At 40.6% G+C, this 21354-nt stretch overlaps 1 protein-coding gene and 1 long non-coding RNA gene across 2 annotated transcripts in view; one reads left to right on the top strand and one right to left on the bottom strand.

Annotated features, from left to right (window-relative positions):
• Nucleotides 1-21: 21 nt before the first annotated feature.
• Nucleotides 22-14349, bottom strand: LOC137168389 (transmembrane protein 235-like). The gene is made up of 4 exons (XM_067570945.1): nt 13812-14349; nt 12514-12591; nt 11853-11990; nt 22-3450 (listed from the first exon to the last, which is right to left on the bottom strand). The coding sequence occupies exons 1-4, from the start codon at nt 13981-13983 to the stop codon at nt 3206-3208; spliced, it is 633 nt and encodes a 210-aa protein (XP_067427046.1). The 5' UTR covers nt 13984-14349; the 3' UTR covers nt 22-3205.
• Nucleotides 14350-14836: 487 nt separating this feature from the next.
• The window catches only part of LOC137168564 (uncharacterized), a 61073-nt gene continuing 54555 nt past the window's right edge, over nt 14837-21354 (top strand). The window contains exons 1-2 of the long non-coding RNA XR_010924298.1: nt 14837-15086; nt 17338-17441. This is a non-coding gene — a long non-coding RNA (uncharacterized lncRNA). The remainder of the gene's footprint in view (nt 15087-17337; nt 17442-21354) is intronic.

Below are 21354 nucleotides of genomic sequence, written 5' to 3'. Positions count from 1 at the left end.
ATGATAGACCTACGGAAAGAAAGCAATGACCTGATCAGCATTTGAGGTACAACACACTTGTTTCATACAATAAATCAAAAGACCGTTTTAGTTTATGCTCAATGTCTTACATCAGCATTTTCATCATTTAAATAAAATGTTTCTAATATTTCCCTAAGGCAATGTTTTTCACTACAATTTGTTGTATACTGTGAATGTTGTATGTTATGTTATAGATACATATTAGGGTCCATTTAACACTATGAGCTCTCACACTGAGTGTGATAATATGTAATGTATTATGTTAAAACCCTGGATGGCTACAAATGTCTATTAGAACAATATACAGCAATAATGTTGCCCATTGACTTTTGTTGAGCAGAGCAAAAATGAGCCACACCTAAAATGTGTAAAATGAGCAATCACACAGGGAAGCAGAGGATTGATTTATGAATGTATTGATCGATTACATGTTTAGGAGTTCAAAAAAAAAAAAACAGCGGCTCAAGGAGAAATTTTGATCAGGAAAGTGGTTCTGATAAAAATAGGTTGTGTTTCTTCAATAAATTCCTAAACCTGAGAGCCTAGAGGTTGTCCAGTCAAAATTACTGCACTCTGTCAAAGACAAGGGCACAACCCAAAGAGTAATGGCTTCGCACCAACTTTGGTGTTCGTCTGCCAGACTGGATTGAATTATTGTGTTCCATAAAAGTTTAATGGGATTTCAGCTGGCCTAATATATAAAAGGAAGACTGCAAGACTGAGCCTCTGTGCTTTGGTTCTGTCTTTATAGCTTTCTCTTCAGGCTTACTGGGAAGGAGGCTGCCAAACAAACAGCTGAGTGGACACAATGTTTCATGGTTTGGATTTTGATTCACTAGCTGAGGCACATTAAATCATGTTATAAATCACATTTAGGCAAACATAAGCGCACCTTTTAATGCTATAGCATCTATCTCTGTCATGAGCCCCCTTAGCAGACATTTTGCACTGCTTCTCCCGTTACAGTGCTGAGCAGTGTAATTTAGAGGTGGGTTAGAAAAGGTCCACATCTTGAGGTCAATAATCCCACTTAGGGTACTATTATTTGATGGTTTATCTCAGTTTAGGCCTGCAACACTTAAACTTCTTGATGTATCAATTAACTTGACAAAAATGACAAAATCATCAATGTAGTCGGGTTAATTTCAGTAAAATCATTTGGCCACAAGAGCAATCTTTTTTCTTTTTGTGTACGTTTTTAGAAAACATTGAAAGCATGAACTGAATTTAGATTTTTCACACTACAGTCATTTATCATGAGTCACAATGAGAGACATCTGAATAAATACATCAGTTTCTTCTGGTAGTGAATGTAAATTTCTAGAAAACTGTCAGGAACACTAACGTCATTTACTTCAGATCCCTTGGCTGTCACACTTTGTCATTAAAAACAAACAGGAACTGGGCCTGTCTTTGCAAATACCTTCTCAAATCTTGATAAAAATTGCTCATTGTACCTGTATACTCTGCTTCAAATGCTTTTGCCTGCCCCTGCATTGCAGCTCACAGATGTATTCTCACTTTTGTTTTGAATAACAAGTAGAAATTGTCCCTCTACTAAGGAAAACATAGGGAGGCTATGTTTTATTTTTGGATAATTGTAGCTTTTATAAACAACAATGTTACAACATATTGGTCAGACTTTTCTGAATTCTTATGGGGCTGTCTGTGGCAATTCTTTACACTGCTACACAAATATACAGTGAGCATATTATCATCATGTTTTATATGATCTTATTGTCTCACAACAAACAACTTTTGAGGACATTTTGTGCAATGTGATTACAGTGTGCTACTAACATTTGAAAGCATTTGATGACTGTGGCCTTTTTCTGTTGCCCATTACAGAATGCTTTCACACTACAACTAGACTGATGTTTTTATATCACAGTAAACATTAAAAAGTAAGGCTGTTCAGTTATTCAAGCATAAGAAAGGTTTGTTACAATTGTGAAAAGAGAACAACAACACAGTAAATTTTACAGCATTGCAAGTGCTAAATGTTGTATTTTCAGTGTCTTATTGACTTCCAGTATGCTGAGAGGACTAATTCCTAGCAATGGGCAGCGCAGACAGTGAATTACAATATCTAGTAATTAACTACTGCTGGGCAGCAAGCAACACATGCACATATTCTGTACTGCTAAAAACAGCTTGCAGGTCCCCAAGAGTGCACTCATCTTCAGCCCTGTTTACGTGATTAATGCATTCACCTGTAGGAATGAAGTTTGCAAGCAGGAGGCACAACACTAACATTTTAGAAGTATCTCTAAAAGTCACAACAGTCAGCAGCCATCACTGTTTTAACTTTGAAATGACACATAAAAGTGCTAACTGCTTTTCAAATGCTGTGAAATGCAAATGAATTTGGCACATGAAGCTACAATGCAGCAGCTGTTCTGTTATGAAATACTAGAGGCTACACTGACTCTTGACTGGTGCTTTCCTGGTAAACTGCTGCAGAATCAGCAATGTTTTCACTTGAATGAGATCCCATGAACTACTGATGTAGATCATATTTAAATGCAGTAAAAATATATGGGTACACAAGAGGTAGGGAGGACCTCCTCAAGTGTACAAGCCTGAACATGCATCAAAAAGGAAATGATCGCATACAACTAAACCGTTTGTTTTTCCCATGTCCATTGCAGGGCAATGGACTTGCATTTGGGTCGTGGTTTAAAACTGCTCTCTGTAAATTACAAACATGTTTCAAAACACATCTCACAGAAAGCCTATTGCTGAATGAAATGTGAGTCTTACAGCATTTTGTACATAGTCTATGTAATGGCTATCAGCTGGAAATACACATTTACCACATTTTGACAACACAAAACTGAAATTATCATTAAAAAAAAAACGCATGAATATATCCAAAGAAAGAAAACACTGTTAATCTCTGCAGTAATAACACTGTGAATGGTTAGCCTTTTTTTCTGTTTGCTTGGCCACATTTATAGCATCATTGTGGACTAGGACAATGGACAGAAAATTATATTAAGCAGATGAAAGGTAGCAAGCTTCACAACAAGCCAGCAAAAACAAAGAAGAAATAGATGTTCAAAATCACCACTCAAGTATTTTTCCAGTAACAAAAATAAATAGCTGAATAAATGAAAACAGCAATAAAATATCATCCAATCTGTGGGATTTTAGTTTCACTTGGGCATAAGAATACTTCAATCTATAACATGGCAATGGCTACACCAGAGTCATAATGTCCCTTCCTCTGACTTATTCTGGCAGCTAGCATGAGCAGCAGGCCAGTGGCCACCTCCAGACTGTAGGAAAGCCAGGCTGTGGCTAAGGACCAGCCAAACGACACATCCACGTAGGCAAGGTTCTCTGGGGACACGATCCGCTGGAACTCCTCCATAGCCTGATTCGAGTATCTGATGTAGATGCTGACCCCCGCCAAGGTGAAAAGACCTGTTGATGCACAGAAACAGACAGATGGCACCACTGGAAAACAAAACCTTTCAGTTTTTGACACATTGCACTGAACCTGTAAAATGGAAATGGATCCATCTTGAGGACATGGAATGAATTCTCTGAGCATGAGGACACTGAGCTTCCAAATCACTCACCATAATCACCATGATATATTACACTTAACCTGTTTCTACAATGAGGTCATTAAGATAATAATGCATTAATTAGCAAATATTCTTTTTCCAACATAATTGTCTTCACATAACTCATTGATGCTATTATATAATATAAGCTTAAGCCTGTTAGCCCATTAACATGAAGCAATTAGTATAATCCTTGGGCATTAAGGATTTATAGCACCTTCAAGAAAAACATTTTTCTTATTCATATGCAAATTATTTTAACAAGGTGCTTCTACATTCAGTCAGGATCTGTGGTATAAGTATGAAATTACTACCGTATTTTTTAAAACATTTCTGGTGTTCCCAAATGGACAGATGAAATATTTTGCATAACAATTATCGTAGAGATGGACTGGCAAGAATAACACAACCCCAAAAATCCTTAAAGGTTCTATTTGTAAGAATCAGAAATTCCCTCTCATTAGTGACACCTGTGGCCAATAAATGAGGTGCAATGAGGTGCAATGAGATGCAATGAAGTGCAATGAGGTGACATATGTGCTTATTACCACCCTTGGAATTCCAGTAGAAAAAACAAAAGGTGGAAGCTATGTTCTGCTATCGCTCTGGAGCTTGTTTTCTGTTCCTTTGTTGAGGAAATAATGTTGTTTTAGCTGTGTGTGTGCTCGGGAGTGGGAGACTTGTCATTGTATTGTTGTGAAATGTGTTGTGGTCGATGGAGGCAGCTAGCCGTCTTATTAGCTGGAGAGCTAATATCTGTGGGGTGTTTTTAGTCAGATAGCACACTTTTTGTTGTGTTGTTATGCTGGTCATTTGTTGACGTTAGCAGAAGGCACTCAGGAGTTGCCAAAAACATCACATCCTTTGGATTTTTACGGAAAATTCGGCCCAGATCCTTCACATAGAAATAAGTCCAAAAGAAGGTCTCATTTTTTACGTTACATTACTACCCGTTCACTCACTGGCAATAAAAAATGATTAATATAGGTAAATTGCTTCACAATTCTACATAGAACTTTTAAATACTGAGTAGACCCCACTACATGTACAATTCAGACTGGCCTTTACCTTGGCACCAAGGAAGGCAAAATCACTCCACACTGCTGCAATTAGCCTCTGATAATTACTTATCACTTGAAATCACAACTGTCTCTCTTGTCTCTCTATGGGATTGTTTCTCAGTGTCTATCAAGTAGTGTGTTTAATGTGCATACCAGAGTAGGGAAGAAAGAAAGAAAGAAAGAAAGAACTGGTTGGTAAGTGAAAATGTCATAAATGGTCAGGTTATTGACAGACAGGAAGCCAGTGTAAAGATCTGAGAATGAAAGTTACGATATTGTAACCCAATTTCTATTAGCACAGGCGGAGCCCTCCACTCGGCTCTATGGGTACCACTCTCCTCCAACCACATGCATGTATTTGCCCACTGAACTTTGCCTAAACATAGCTGGCCAATCAGGACATGCCTACCAGAATACGTGTGGAGCCCACAGTATATAAGGCAGCATGCCCGCTGTCCAGCATCCCACAACCTCTTTAAGTGGTGTAGGAGTGGCAGGGCCCATAGGTGGAGGGCTCTGACTGTGCTAATAAAACTAAGGTTACAATATCATAACCTTTGTACTATCTTACACAGGCGGAGCCCTCCACTGAACTCTATGGGTACAGAGGGTGGAGCCTGATGAATGAACTCCCTGCCATGCCATAACATCCAACTCAGCCCCACTGATACTGACCTAAAGGTTAGTTACCACAGCCCACCTACTTCTATAGTCTAGGCCGCCACAGTGGAGAATTAGGGCGCCCCAGCCAACTGAGATAGTATACCATTGAACTGGGTGAGGCCATGGCCTAACCTTACAGGGGTCTACGGTTACACAATAGACCCTCTGCACACCTCATTCCCCAGGTTATCCTGGAGCATGGGAAAAATGCAGGTGTATCATGCCCAGAGGAGGTCAGGTGAAACACAGCTGACACACACATCCACCTTTTTCACCAGTCTTGGGTCAATCCATCAAGCAAAGACTATGAAAAGGAGCCTACATGTGGGGTGGAGGGCAAAATGCATCCAGCTGAATAACCCTCGACCTAGAAGAACTCCATATGTTCTTGGGAACAAAGGAGGGATTTTGTCTGAGAGTAGCTCCACTGCGGTCACAGTGAAGCAGCATGCAGCTGGGGTGAACCGACAGGGTGCTTAGCTCACACACTCTCTTAGCTGAGGTCACAGCAAGCAGCAAAGCTGTCTTGACTGACAGTGTCTTCATAGAGGAGTGCTCCAGAGGCTTGTAAGGATCCCTGAACAGAGCCTTGACACCAGAGGCAGTTCCCATTGGGGGGTAGAGGCACGCATCATTAGGCTTTGTCTCCTGACCCCCTGCAAGAAGCATTTCACAAGAGGGTGGCTAAAGACTGGTCTGTCACCAAAACTGTTGTGATAGCAAGAGACGGCTGCTGCATACACTTTAATATTGGCATGAGACAGCCCTCTGTCCACCAAACACTGCAAAATACAGGGGACAGTGGGTGTTGTGCCGGTTGGCGAACAGATCCATTTCCACCTTCCCGAACCAGGAGATCTGCTTCACCAGTTGGGGTGAAGCCTCCACTCATCTGCTGGGGGGGCTGCCCCTCTATATGAGGTCGGCCCCCCTGTTCTCCAGTCCCAGGACCTGGAGCGCCTTCAGAGACAACAAACGCTCTGAGGCCCATCTCAACAGGTCCTCCTTCATCCTCAACAGGGCAGCGGACTGAACTCTGCCCTGCCTGTTGATGTAGGACATCTTGGTGCAGTTGTCAGCCCTCACTAACACATGTCTTACATGTGTCCCTGTATGGCCTGGAGTTCAAAGAGGTTGATGTGTCAGCTCTCTGCCGGATCTCCGCAGGCAAGTCTCTCCCCACCCCATCAGGGATGCGTCCATGAACACTGTGATGTAGGAAGTCACTCATCCCAGTGGTGTTCCCTGTGACAGTTGCTGTGGAGACCCCCAGTATCACAGGTCATCCTGCACTGAGGGGGGAATGGTCACCAAGCAGTACTTGTGCTTCTTGGCACCCAAGAGAAGGCTGGTGATTCACCTCTGCAGGTGTCGCATGAGGAACAGTCACAGCGACACCACCTGGTGGGCTGCTGCCATGAACCCCAATGCCTGCATGACGGTCAATGCCATCACTGCTGCACCGCACCACACTTTGTGAGCTGCCTAGAGTAGGGCTGTCTGTCTGAATTCCAACAGGGCAGCCCACAGTCTGCATGAGTTGAGCAAAATCCCCAGATATCCACCTGTTGTTGTGGCTGGGGGTTGCTCTCCTTCTAGTTCCTCTCACCTTGGTCATGCAACGGCTGAAGCACCGTGTCCACACATCTTCTGAAGGTACAGGGGACCAGGGAATAGCCAAACCAATGTACTCATAGGCTATCCTCTGGAAGCTGAAATGCAGGAACTTCCTGTGTTTCGGCACCACCTTGACATGAAAGTATGAATCCTTCAGGTTGATGATGGTGAACCAGTTGCCAGGCTGAATCAATTCTAGTAACCGCTGGATGTTTAGCATGTGAAACGTTTTGTGGGCGGTGCACTGGTTTAGGGTACAGAGGTCTGAAATCTCCCATCTTCTTGAGAACCAGGAAGTACAGGCAGTAAAACCCCTTCTGTCTGTTATGAGTGGGAATGACAGACACAACCTGTTTCTGTAACAGGCCCATGAACGGAAGAGGAACACGGCAGAACTGGAGAGAATAAACTAGTTTCAGTGTCCTGTCCATCCACTCAGTCAATGCACACTCGCAATGCCACACCCCGTAAAATTGCGTCAGGGGGCGAGCGACTAGCTGCATAGTGGCAGTCAGGAAGCTGTGATATCCTGCTTCGGCCATCTCCATCACCAAACCCTCCACAAACGGGAATTTGGCCCATGGGGGGCTAGTACAGAAAGGGCCGAGCTGGCAGGAAAGTCCATGAACACACCACTGCCGGCCATGATGTAAACATAGCAGCAGCAATATTCGTGTCATTGTGTTCAGTCCTCCTCATCTCTTGTGTGGAGATTGATGAGGGAGAACATGACACAAACATACTCCCCTCCCTTTGTGTTAAGCATGTGTTAGGTGTATTTCTCCCTGATGGAGAGATAAAGCGCTCTGATGCTTCGCTCATAATCAAAGGGACGCATTGTGCACGCCATTCAGAGGCAAAATGGTAACGGTGGCCATAAAAACGGGGAGCAAGTGTGTTAGTCTGCTACCTCGGATGAGGTGTGGTTTCTGACAGCATCATGCTAAACGTTAGAGCTCATGCACTGGTTCAGCACTGTGATGTCTCTGGACATTACTGCAGAGAAAAGGCCAATGTGAAAGGAGCTGAGCCAGCAGGGCAGTCTGTGAGCACAATACTGCTGCCCGCTCTGTGAACACAGCAGCAGACTTTGTGTTACTGTGTTCAATCAGCCTCAACTCCTGTGTGGAGATTGATGAAGAAGAACACGCCACACATGCACACCCCTCACTCTGGGATAAGCGTGCATCAGGTGCATTTCTCCCTGACGGAGAGATAATGCAACGTGACACCGTTTTGCTGCAAAGATGCGAGTAAAACGCCCAACACACCCAAGTTGTTGGCTGCTACGGCCAGCTGTGCACCCAGCTGGAAAAATTTGTCAAAATGTTCCAGTGTCTCCTTGTCGCATCGTACCGGTGGTAGCAGCTTTGTGCTTGCTGACCAGCCGGCTGACTGTGGGCGGCGAGGGTGCCAGGGAAATTAACCTCCATGCAGCTCCGCACCCTGAGAAAATCCGCCAAACGTGCAACCAGGGCTTATTTTCTTTAATGGCTGCTGCCAGGATGCCTCCACATACTGCCAGATGTCTGGGAAGGGGGGTGACACAAAAGCCACCTGAGCCGGGCAAACTGGGCCATAAAAATCACCAGCTTGGGAGGAAGCTAGGTGGCAGTGTTAGCCCAACACATCCCACCATGATGGTCGTCACTTGTGGGAAATCCCGGTGGACAGATGTTGACAGCCAGGCTACCGTGGGACGTTGACGAACCGGACAACGATCTCCACCAGAATGGAGCCTCGGGGAATCCACATGTCATTTTTGTCCACTCAGATGTGTAATTACCTATTGACATAAAGTAGTCCCTGTCCTTTAAGTAGGATTCAAACCAGTTTAGTACTGTGCCAAAAAGTCCCACCCAGTTTTCCAGTCAGTTTGGTAATATATTGTGGTTGACTGTATCGAATGCAGCACTGAGAACCAGTAATACTAAGACTGAAATTCTGCCGCTGTCTGTGTTTAAGTAGATGTCATTGAAGACCTTAACAAGCGCAGTCCCAGTACTGTGGTGTGGTTGAAATCCTGACTGGAAGACATCAAAACAGTTGTTTAGTGCCAAGACGTTGTTCAGCTGTTAAAAAACAGCTGTTTCAATTATTTTACTTAAAAACAGGAGATTTGATATGGGCCTGTAATTGTTCATTAGTGAGGTATCTAGATTGTTCTTTTTTAAGACTGGCTTGATGATGGCAGTTTTCAGGGCCTGTGGGAAGAAACTTGAGAGAAGAGGCATGTTGACAATTTGTAGAAGATCTAAGGCTATGCAATTTGAAACATTTTCGAAAAAGCCTGTTGGCAGAATATCAAGGCAGCAGGAGGATGATTTCAGATGTTGTATAATGTCCTCCAAAATGTTATGGTTGATAAAATTATGTCATGGTATTTGAATTGAATTTAAGTGGACACAGGGACAACACATAACCTGTACTAGATATGAAGGCACCGATTGCTTGTCTTAACTTTCTGAATTTTGTCAGTGAAGGAGGCAAATTCATTGCAGGCCCTGGTGGATAGAAGTTCAGAGGCTACTGAGACAGGAAGGATTGTTAGCCTGTCGACAGTAGCAAACAAGGCATGTGCATTATTATTGTTTTTGGCAATTATGTCAGAGAAGAAGGACTGCCTTGCATTTCTCAGTTCCAAATTATAAATCCGAAGCCTCTCTTTATAGAGGTCTTAATGAACCTGAAGATTTCTTTGGTTGGTTAGGGAGTAGGCAAATGATTCTCATATAGACTTTAACTTGTTAAATTACAGTGGTAATTGTGTCTGTTGGGAAGAATTGATGAAAATACCTTCACTGATTTGAAAGTCTTCATGAACACAGTTTGCCATGCACTCAGGTATCCATTGCTGATGATTAGTGTTCCCATATGGGCAACATTTCACCTTTAATTCTAGTCAACATAAATTTTATATGTGTAGTCTCCTGTGTATAGTATGTCTTGTATAGTTCCCTTTCATTATTTTCATTGGGTCCTGGCTGTGCACCAATACCACACCAACAATTTGCTAAACATCTATTATGCTCACTCAGAAAAGCAATACCAATTTTAACATTTGAATAGATTGAAGTTAGTTTTTTAAAATTATCCTGAGCTGCAAAATCAAGAGGAAGTAATACATATTGTCCAAAATAGAAATAAATGTGTCTTTTCCCAGAATTTTTCCAAAGAGACAGATTGATCAATAGTGTGCGATGTGATGTGAGGATTCAGAGTGCGATTTCAAAGACCTATTGACACAAACCTCAACATAAATCTTGTATTTGGACATACCATCTCTCACACTACAATATCAAACTCAGAAATATGCTTCTAATGCATTAAATAAGACAGGGAAAAAAAAAAAAAAAACAGAACGAAATGCTGACATCCATTACCCCTTTTCTGTTTGCATTATATCAGAGGCCGTTTTGAAGGTAGAAGAGCTTAGTGCTTGCAGACCTTTTCATGAAGAGATGCGGTCAGGGGATTTGGTGCAAAGCATGAAATTAGCTGTCTCTTCTGTGTAACATGGGAAGCTGTGCCTGTCAGCAGAGATGGCGAAGTATATAATAAGTCCTTCTACCTCTGTGACAGATTCATGCATTTACTCTCAACCATACCCAAATCTAGATTCAAAAAGTCATTTTCTTTGAGTTCAGACCTAATCCAAGAGCCATCTTTCTGTATTGCATTGCTGATGAAGGTGCATCTTTATTTGGCCATTTAAGGAACCAGCATATCAGCAATCCTTACTGTGTCGACCAAACCCAGAATTTCTGCTCAAAGATGACTCTCCAGTACACAATATATTGAATGAGCTGTTCATTTGATTACAACCAATTTCAACAAAAAAGGGAATTCTATTTTGTTGATACTTCCAGTGGCACCATTTGAAACAGGGAATGACACAAGAACAGCCAACTGATGATTCCCAGGGGATGTCAGAACAAATCTTTCAGTCAAGGACGAGCTCCTCTGCAATCAATTCATCATGATTAGCAATCATATGCTGTGATCAACACTGTTAATCATGTTCACATCCATACAGAGAATGCGTGGCGGTTTGGTGTCTTTGTGCATGTCCAGGCTCATCAAGGACTAACCTGAATATATTATTTATTTTATGCAAAGTTAGGAACTAAAAAAAAAAAATACCCATAGCAAATCTCTAGTACTAGTACAAACTATTTTTATTCACACCATTCCACAGCATGGTACTATTTGGGAAAGAGTGTCAAAACTGAGATTTTGCACATGGGCGTCCTTGTCAGACCATTTCTCACAGTACTATAATTGCATTTCAATATCTCAAGTCAATCACGTAGCGTCTATTCACAAAAACAGACAAAAGGACTGAATAAGGAGATGCAAGTGTTATAGTACCCTTTCACCAGTTTAAAAGTGTTCTGCTCCTTTTTTTCCTTATTGTCACCATAAAAATCCCCATCTGCACACACTCTACTGAGCAAAAAGATCATTACCTAGCTCATTTTAATTAAGTAAAATGAGATTTTTTATTGTTCTCACACAGATGTTTAATATATAGCTGTATGATGTATAACTGACTTCTCCAGTCAACTGTGAGATATAATATTTACACAACAGTAATCACAGTTTTCTCATCATTGGTCATCATTATGTTCCACCGCTAATGTCTGAGAAATGAGGCTCCAACAGTCGCCTTAAGAAAGAAGTGAAACAGAAGTGAAGTGAAACTAGTGAGTGTGAGGAGTTAAATTGGATTTTCAAGGTTCTCTAGGTGAAGTCAGCACACACAAAAATGCTCCAGTATGTGTCTCATGTGCCACCCACATACTACATCTTACACACTGACAAAACCAAGCAAGGGATTTGCTTCAGACCACCCCATTCACAACGCGCATATTATTGTTATAAGCTGAGACAAAAACAGTCTGTGTGGACTTACTGCAGACGAGAAAGTAGGATGCCGTTCCAGCCAGCAAGTTTGGACTGCAGGCCAACGAACTGACAAGTCCGAAGATCCAGCCAAACACAAGCAGGACCAGGCTGAGAGGCAACACGATGACCACCACCTTGTGCAAGCCTGAACACAAACACAATCCAAGATGTATACACACATAAACATACAATGAGCTTTGAGATTTTAACAGACTATCCATGATGTTGTTTATCTTAGAGCCTTGATTTCAAAATCAGCCGGATTTTACATTACTGCTGAATGCTGCAAAGGCAGCTGTGATTTTTTAGATTGATTTCTACCATCCAGGGAGCCATTGGTATGAAAATAAACTTGAATAGTCTTGAGACTTCTTGCTTGAGATAGCATCTGTCACAGTGGACAATTTATTACTGTATTTTATTATCAAACTTGTAAACAGCGATTGTTTTCTCTATATCCAACATCAGAACAGAACCTTTTTAATTCAAATGAACCTTTGCAAAATTTCCATGTTTGGACCTGGATTCGATTTTCTGACAACATACTGGAGCTTGTAAATGGATGTTTTTGGCAGCCAACTAGGCCTATTAGTTATTATCATAAGAAAACCCTGACATACCAATTTATTTATCAACTTCTCTGGCAGCCAATAAACAAACCCACTCACCAAGAAGGTGCCTCTCTGCCTCTGACAGGCTGGACATATTTGCTGTAAAAGAAGGGATGACTGAACTCCTGTTTGCTCCTGAAAATGTCAAAGGAAAAGGTCACACATGTGTGCAGACAGAGCAATGAGACCAAACATTGTCACATTTTTGTCCTAGAGCTGCAAAAATAATTATTAGCATAATAAGAAATGGAGCACCTTGCACTATCATTTAATTAAATCAATAAAACAGATCTCTGTTGGACACTTTTATTCCTGATACATATTTTCTCAGTCCTGCATGTGTGACAATTCTGCAGCAAGAATTTGTGTCCTACATGCCCCACTCCCTACAGAGTGACACCGGTGCTTGAAGAGCTTCAAACATTATGATGTCTCATTACTTGGCATTTACTGAATGAACTGCAGGGCACCACCCGCATCAAATTGGACACCTCCTGTACCTAAAGCTGAGCAGCCAATAAACAGATTATATTGGAGCTGCGTTGACAAATATCCTTTAGAATGTCTCTGCAGCCTCTCACCTGTTCACCTGCAGCTGCATGCAGGGGCTGATACAGATGTGAGGGGCTGCAGTTGCTATACAGGACAGTCTCAGTTATACAGTTATCACTTAGAAAGAAAAAAAGAAACTATAAAATCGGGATTTATTATTGCACATTTGTGCAGTCTGTGTATTCCCTGAATGAATTGGGAATTTTTAATAATCTGACTGAGATTTTGTTATCATAGTATTTCTCCACGCTAAAACCACTGGAATGTCATTGTTTCTGTACATCAGTGTCACAAAACTGAGATTCACTGCAAGCTGTTTTTCCACCTGACTTTGCACTTACAGTGGAGTGATGAGGAATAATTCATGGCACATATAGCCTCAGCTATGGACTGCTGACAATAAACATGGCAACGCAGCATCATCAGGGTCTGCCATGATCCATGAACAATGTATGAACAATGATAGATCTCAGCACCATCACATGTGGATCGATTTATCTTTTTTTTGTCAACATCACAAACGATCAATAGTACTGATCTTATTTGCACAAGTAGGAAACCTGCTAAATCCAAAATTGGAAACATTACAAGTTAATTAAAAATAGTAGACTGAACAGTTACGCCAAAAAATGTTGATGCCACATGATAATAGCTGCTCAAAATGATATGAAAAGCAGCGCAAAAGTTATTTCACACATTTGGGGAAAAAAGGGTGTGCAGCATATTTTATCACAGTTCAGCATTCTTGAAAAGCCTAGAATATGTAAAGATTTGTGCCATCTAAATAACCGCAAGCGACATACCTTCATTAATTCTCCAAAGTCCAGAATGGGAACTCAGGTCGTCTGGACCTGTGTAGTTAGGTTTATTCACATCGATGATGTACCAGTAATCAGTCCCAATTGCCACAGCGAGGAGGCTAAAACTGAGCAAACCTGTAAACCCCGCAGTGAGAACCACCAGTCCGTATCTCATTATGCACAGTCAACACGCAAAGCGCAGCTACTGTAGCCTAATATTCTGTGCACTTTGTTTCTCTGCTTCTACAATGTAATCTGCACCGACGCTCCAAGATGTGGGATGCGTAAAAGCTCTCCAGCTGAGTCCTTTCTTGTAAAGTGCTGGCTCTCCATGGCTACCACCATCCTAAAATGTAGTTTAAGATGAAAAATGTAGGGGGGAAAAAACAACAACAAAATCCCACCAAAACACATTCCATGTATTATTTCCAGATTTATCTGAAGAGGGGGGAAAAAACGAAAACATGAGAAGGGAGATATGTCTTTCTCTTGGCCGGGGGTCATCATATTGGTATGTGTCAACGACTGTAGCGCTCCTGGATTGATTGATTGTCAAGTTAGGGGAATAGAAGGGCGCACTTCCGGTGCTGTATTTCAAATTTAAATACCCACATTTGGCTGGGGGAGGCTGAATATTTATTTTTTCTTGCGAAAACGGCCACACATCCGGAAATATTCTAATATTCTAATATAACAATGACACTTTACTATTTTACTGTAACTCAATTGTGTTTTCAACGGCAACATAGTGACCATAGATAACTAAATAGATAACTAAATAACACAAATTACCCCAACCTTTTGTATTGAGAAAAGGCAAGACTAAATTAAAATCAATAGGTCTGTTGGTAAAACAATTATAGTTCCTGTGGCATATGTAATATGTACATTCAGCAGCATCCTGGTTAAATCAAACAATTAATAAAAAAAAATAGCTGTTTGCATAGGCCTGCTGTATGAAGCATTTTATGTGCAGGAAATAGTTGCCTGTCATACCGGAAGTGTTCTGTAGGTGGAGCAGCCTGCACGATGTTGTATAGGTGACATAATACACAACATTAAACACGTAAAACCAAATTACTGATGACAAATGGAAAAGAAAAGACAACATGCTTCCGTGTTGTCAGGTGGTTGCTGACTGTACACCGATGAAGAAGTTAGCTAGACATTTGAAACATATCATCTGGGCAGTTATGTCACAAACAGTAACCTTTTGAGGGAGAAAGGCGTGGGCACCTGTTGAACAAGTCGACCTGTGCCGAAGCCTATTGATCTGTGGTGAGTATTTTATAGTTGAATCACAGCTTTTCTGACACTCAAAAGTTAAATGAAAAAATGAAAACAAACTGATGTGGCACAATATAAGACAAAGTAGCCTACAGTAACACTTCATAAGATAAGCTTTCATCCCTCTCAAGGCAATATTTAGTAGAGGCAATTTTGGCAACAATTACAGCCTGAGTCTTGCGGATAGGTCTATCAGCTCCCCACACCCCCACACCATTCTTCCTCTCTAAAACTGCCCAAGCTCTATATAGTCTATATATATAGTCGCATAGGGACAGTTGAGTGAAAAGCAATTTTCAAGTCCTGCCACAAATTGTCATTTGGACTGAGCTCTGGACTCTGGCTCTGACCACTATAGTATATTTTGTAGTCATTCATGCGTATCTTTATGACATTATGTTGGGTGTCGTTGTCTCGCTGGAAAATTCATCTTCAGCCAAGCTCTCTTGCAGGCTGCAGCAGGTTTTCCATCTACTGTGGATTCAACAGTTATGAAAATCCAGTAGCCTATTTTCAAGGTTTAATTTTGCAGAACTATCTGGATTGTCTTTTGATGTGAATGAGTGGTGCAAAAGAAATCAAAGGAAAGCAGAGAAGATAATACCTAACCTTGTAATTGTCAAGTTCAGTGTTTTTCCAAATGTGTGGGTGTATTTTTTTCATAAAAGAAAATCAAAAAGTTATTCCAGTGCACACCAGGATACTAGGATAAACACTATTTATTAAGGGATTACATTAAAAAACAAGTTTTTGTTTTTTACTCAATAAACAGTGTCTATCCTAGTATCCTGGTGTGCACTGGAATACTTTTTCGATTTTCTGTCATTTGCCCTACATCAGGTGGCACCCAGGAAAGAGGCACTGCTGTGCACGGGGTATCTTCATCTTTTTGTATTTTTTTCATGTTGAATAAACCACAGTCCGTGCACCAGTACGGTCACTGACATGGAAAATAAAATGGTAAAATACTTTTGTCAAAACTGGTTCACAACAATGTACATAAAATCTTAAAATTCAGTTCAAATCCTAATTTACTTAGATTATTCAAAATATCTGATTGTTCAGACACTGCACAACATGTATTTCTTTGATCATTCTTTTTTTAAATTACAGTGGTCATTATCAAGCAATCTTTTTGCACAGTTTGGCTTTCAGCCTAGTCTAACAGCAGAACAAATGTTGCTGATCCTCAGCATCTGTCAGGACTTTCAAGTCAAATTATATTACAGAGTATCTGAGCAGGGCTATACTGCACAGATTACAGCTTGCATTGAAGCTATGGCAGGAGAAACTCAACCTAACAGTTTTACAAATGTATCTTTTTTTCTATTTCCAAACAAATAAACAGAACATTTACATTTCTGTCTTAACTGCACCTGTAAATCTGTGCTCATTTGCAAATGCTTTCATTAGAATAACTAATTACACCGTAGGTGTAAAGCGGCATTGAAATACAATGATGTGTCAGAGTTGCTGGGGCACAGTCAATTATGTAATTTTATAAAGTGCTCTTGAGTATGTTTACCATTAGCTGATGCAAACACACGTTGGCTTGCATCTTATTTTGCAGACTTTTCAGAAATTTCTAGAAAAACTCCTTCCATATTTTTTAGAAGCTAATAAAAATACTGAAGCTAAAATGCTTCATCATGCTTGGTGTAAGCACTACAACACCACTGCAAGCTTCTGTTCGCAAGATGAACCAGAATTGTCATGTTCGACTGACATTAAATAGTTTTTTTGTCTACTACAGCATACATACCTGTTCTGTAAATCACTTTTCCTTTGCTCTCCTTTGAGGAAAAAAAAAATCACAAACCAAAAGAAGAAATTTATATTTTAAATTATTTTTTCAAGTTTTGCATTAATTTAATGAAATACCGTTCTGTTATCTGCCCACATAGCTGGAAACATTATTTCAATACAGCAAATCAAATCTTGCATGAAGCAAAAACGTGGTGTTCTATCATAGGCAGAGCAGATGGTCACACTGAGCCTGATAGCATCCTGCAACACAACACGAGAGTCACAGAGCCACACAACAATCTGCATTAGCTTCCTCTTTGTGAGAGCAAATGTAAAAAAAAGAAGTTTATCTAGCCACATCTAGAAAGAAGGTATAAATTGTTACAACTTCCAGCTAAAAGAAGGGAGAACTTGGTCTATGAATGTGTGCCTTTTTTTTTTTTTTGCTCTTGAAGCTTCAAAAAGGTGAGACTTACTATCTAATCTGCCTCTATAGATTTCTTCAGAAGGGTGAAGTTGAAATCGACTGATTGTATCCACACTGTGGAAGACATCATGAAGATGTGTGGGCAATGTGATGCACCAACAGAGTGACAGAAGGTAGGAAATAAACTGCTGCTTGGTTCATACAACAGAACCACTTCTTTCTCCTCTTTACTCTTCTACATCTGTTGTTGTTGCCAGAAATGACTCTGGCTTGCCAGGTTTGTCTATGTCCGCTGTCTCAATGTTGTCACTTGGATAGTTGGATAGTTCAGATTGTGTGTGGTCTGTCGAGGCTGTGTTCTGTTAGTTGAGCAGAGCCTTTTGACCAGCAGCTGTCTGAAGGGACTTTTCCCCATTTTCTTCTCTTTGTAGCTTTGTATTGGTTGGAGCTGGGTGCGCTGGCTTTACGATGTTAACAGGATTTTAATGCTCCTTTTGGATCCTGATTAAAAGCATGAATTAGACCTATTTTGACTCTTCATAGGTTGTTTGTTGTGTTTCTGCAGGCTCCTTCTTACCAATTTCAGTTTGCAGGGTTTCAGTCGGGCTTTTTATCCCATTGTCAATAGTCTAATTTGGGCGACCACACTTCACTGCCATACTCTGGAAATTGTTTCATGATATATAGTCCTCCTTCCTTTGACTTTGGCATCTTTCAAAATGAAATGGCCTGTAGGTGTAATTTGTGTTCTTTGATGTCTTCACTGACATCTTTGCTTTATCTGAAAAATCATGATCTTGTTCCTTTCAAGATTCACTGTCAAGACTAAGTTCTGGCAGAATATCTCTATATAAAGCAGCTGTTATTGCAATGCTTTTTAGATGGAACCAGTTACATTAGATTAGATCTGCAAGTAAACATTTTTGTGAGTGTTCAACAGATGTAGACCAGGGAAGTCTGAAGGGTGTGAAGAGAGAAGGTGAGGCCTGCTGTCCAATTATTTAGTGTAAAACCAATCTAACATAGTTTGCAGATGACATGATGTTGAAGAGTATGTTTTGCAGTTGGGTGTGGCCATTCAGACTGAAAATAGTCTTACGTTAAAACAATGCAAGACGCTGCATTGGTAGGGGTGAGTTGTTGCACGTACCAGTGAGGCGTGAAGTACAATCCATGAAGTCCAGTTTGAGTAAAAGTTTCATGAGTTAGAAGGCTTAACAGTGCTCAGAGGTTTATGGGAAGTTATCATAGCAGCAATTATTTTATCTTTTCTTGCAATAATGTACCAGATATGTGTGCTTGCATATATTTGATTTGCCACCGCAGCAACTTCCTGGATAACGCTGTGTTTTGCACTGGCAAAGGTTGAGCCAGGTTCAACTTTTTTTGCTGAATGACACTGTTATTCTTTTGCTGGAGGCCTCCACATTGCCCTCCACTAGAATTGGCTTGAATTTTGGATACCTCTCTGTCTTTTTCCATTTCTTGATGAAAGTGGCTTTTTTGAGGACATAAAAATCCACAGTGCATTTCCACTGAAGCCTGTACACCATTCTGTCATCTTTGCATTTATTGGTTGTGTGTTTTATTGAAATGTCACAGCTGAACCAAGGAGCTGGCATAATTTCATATAAACCTATTTTGCATAAAAGCTTTGTTTAGCCCATCCTTTTAAATCAGAGTTTGATTTCTGTCTAATGCTTATATTTTTGAGTGAACCGCTTTGCTAGATCTAATAAAAAAAAAGTCATGGGTCGGAAAACCCAGCACAAATAACACCATTTTAGTGTTGTGGCCTGGCTGCAGGCAAACTTAGCCAGTGTTGCAGTATAGCACACAGGGGAAAAAACACTGCCAGTACCTCTAGTCATCCATTCTCACCAGTGCTCTACAGTTTTTCACACACACACACACACACACACACACACACACACACACACACACACACACACTGTAAGGCAGACAAAAGGGGAAACTCCAGTTAGAAAGGGTGCTTGCTTGAATTGAAGACATTTTATTTAGTTTTAGAATTATTTTACACTTAGTTTGTAAGTACTTAATTCTTTGGTGCTCTCATTCCCATGGTAGACATTAAACAATTAAAATGCTTCACTAAAAGCAAAGTAACATTAAAGGAAATAAAGAAAAGTTAATCTGTTCAAACATCTCCAGCTCAGCGAGTAGTGTGTAATGATCAGGGCGAGTGAGCAGGGCATTTATGGGCTGTGACTTTCAAAGAAAATGTCTGCCAGTGTAATTATAGAATTAAACAAGAGGAGGCAATCCAGAAGCAAAGAATGTTTTCAAGAGAGACAGCTGAACCTTTTAGAGCAAATACTATACTTTGTTGTCAATCGTAATGAGATAGACAAACTATGAGGACAAGGTGATGACATGGAAGAAAGAAAGACTGACTGACTATACATTCTGTAAAATCATGTCTTTTTTTTTCTTGAGGGTATATAGATACTGTATTCTGCAGGGGACAGCTGATACCAGTTCCTGTTAAAACGTTGGAGTTGTTGAAAGTGGTGACACATGTTAAGGGGTTGTGTCAGTGTGATGGCTTTCCAGGTGGTTGCCCTTGTAGTGATTGCAGTGCTGGGTACGGCATTTTCACAGCACGAACAGAGAATGAACTAAGAGAGGTACACACTGCCACCTAGTGTAGTGAATGGAAACATCTTCTTAGTTAGAGCTACCACACTGATCAGACAGTCCTCTCTGCCTTTTATTTATGGATGACTGTGCTCTGGTTGAGCAATTAAAAATAGCTGCAGAGAGTAAATTTTTGCATTTTAATTGCAAACGTCTGTTCTTAGTTTATTTTTTTTGACAAAGTACACAACATAGTGAATATGTTTTTTTTTTAAGTTACTGGGCTCATCGGCCCTTTTCAACAGACATTGGCTGACAACACACCCTATTTACCATAAAATGCACTATATTTGCCTTCCTTTTATGCTTTATATAGTGCCCCCAACAAAAATAAGTCCATGGCATGTACACCACGTTCTTCTGACAGTCCCACAATGCAGTGTGTTGGAATTTATTGATACATAAATGACCGTTGTGTGACTCGACACCTGTCAGTGATGATGCAAAATGACAATGTTTAATGTTTATTTGTATGAGGACAAGCATATAGCATGAACTGATGATTCATGAGTGTCTAAAATTTCAATTTACTGCTCACTGTAGAGTGAACTATTGAGTTTCTATTGTATAGGGATTAGTGAATGAGTCAACAAGGGAGTGATTTCGGACACAGGCATTGTGACTAATTATAGCAGGAAAAGCACAGGTGTAACTAATCACATTAACGATACCTATGTTCCATTTATGTCTCGTCATGCTGTAAGCCAGCATGTGCTATATCAGGACACTGGAATTGGCACACCTAGATCGGATATAGTCATCTTCTCTTTCTCAGTTATCAGTTTCCCTGCTTTATATATCAAAGGATGTACTGTGGAAAAAAAGGCTTATATAGTATAATCTAATATGACATTTCCTGGCTCATATTATTGAGCCCCAATTATAAGACTCCTTTTTCACAGAAGACATTTTTACTTGTAACAGTAGCAAAAAAAAGTATGGGAAAAAGTAATGATGACTGAATTCCATTTAGCTGCTTTGGTTTCAGGTTCCTTGTACTGGAATAGGACAGAGAAATTGTTAATATTTTAGTAACACCTGTGCTTTTCCCATGACAAGTCAAAATGTCTGGTCCGAAACAGGTCTGTTGGGTCATCTCTGCTGCATGTCTTAGTTAATGATAGCAATTAATACATTGAATTCATTATACATGAAATATACTTATACAATAATGTGTGCACGTTTTTCACTTCACAGCACCAGATTTGGGTTCAGTATGTTGCTCAAGGACACTTTGACATGTAGACAGCAAGAGCCAAGGTTCCAACCACCAACGCTACAATCATGGTCCAACCCTCTCTGTCACCTGTACTATTCAATCCTTTATCCACAGGATTTGTCTACAGGTTCAGGTTGTCCTCTTGCACACCGACATCTGTGCCTTAAGTCTGGGCAGGTTGCACCCTTAGCAATTTGATGGGTGTCAGG

Source organism: Thunnus thynnus, chromosome 17, assembly GCF_963924715.1.
Source record: "Thunnus thynnus chromosome 17, fThuThy2.1, whole genome shotgun sequence".
NCBI lineage: Eukaryota > Metazoa > Chordata > Actinopteri > Scombriformes > Scombridae > Thunnus > Thunnus thynnus.
This window is presented reverse-complemented; position numbering and strand designations above follow the sequence as displayed.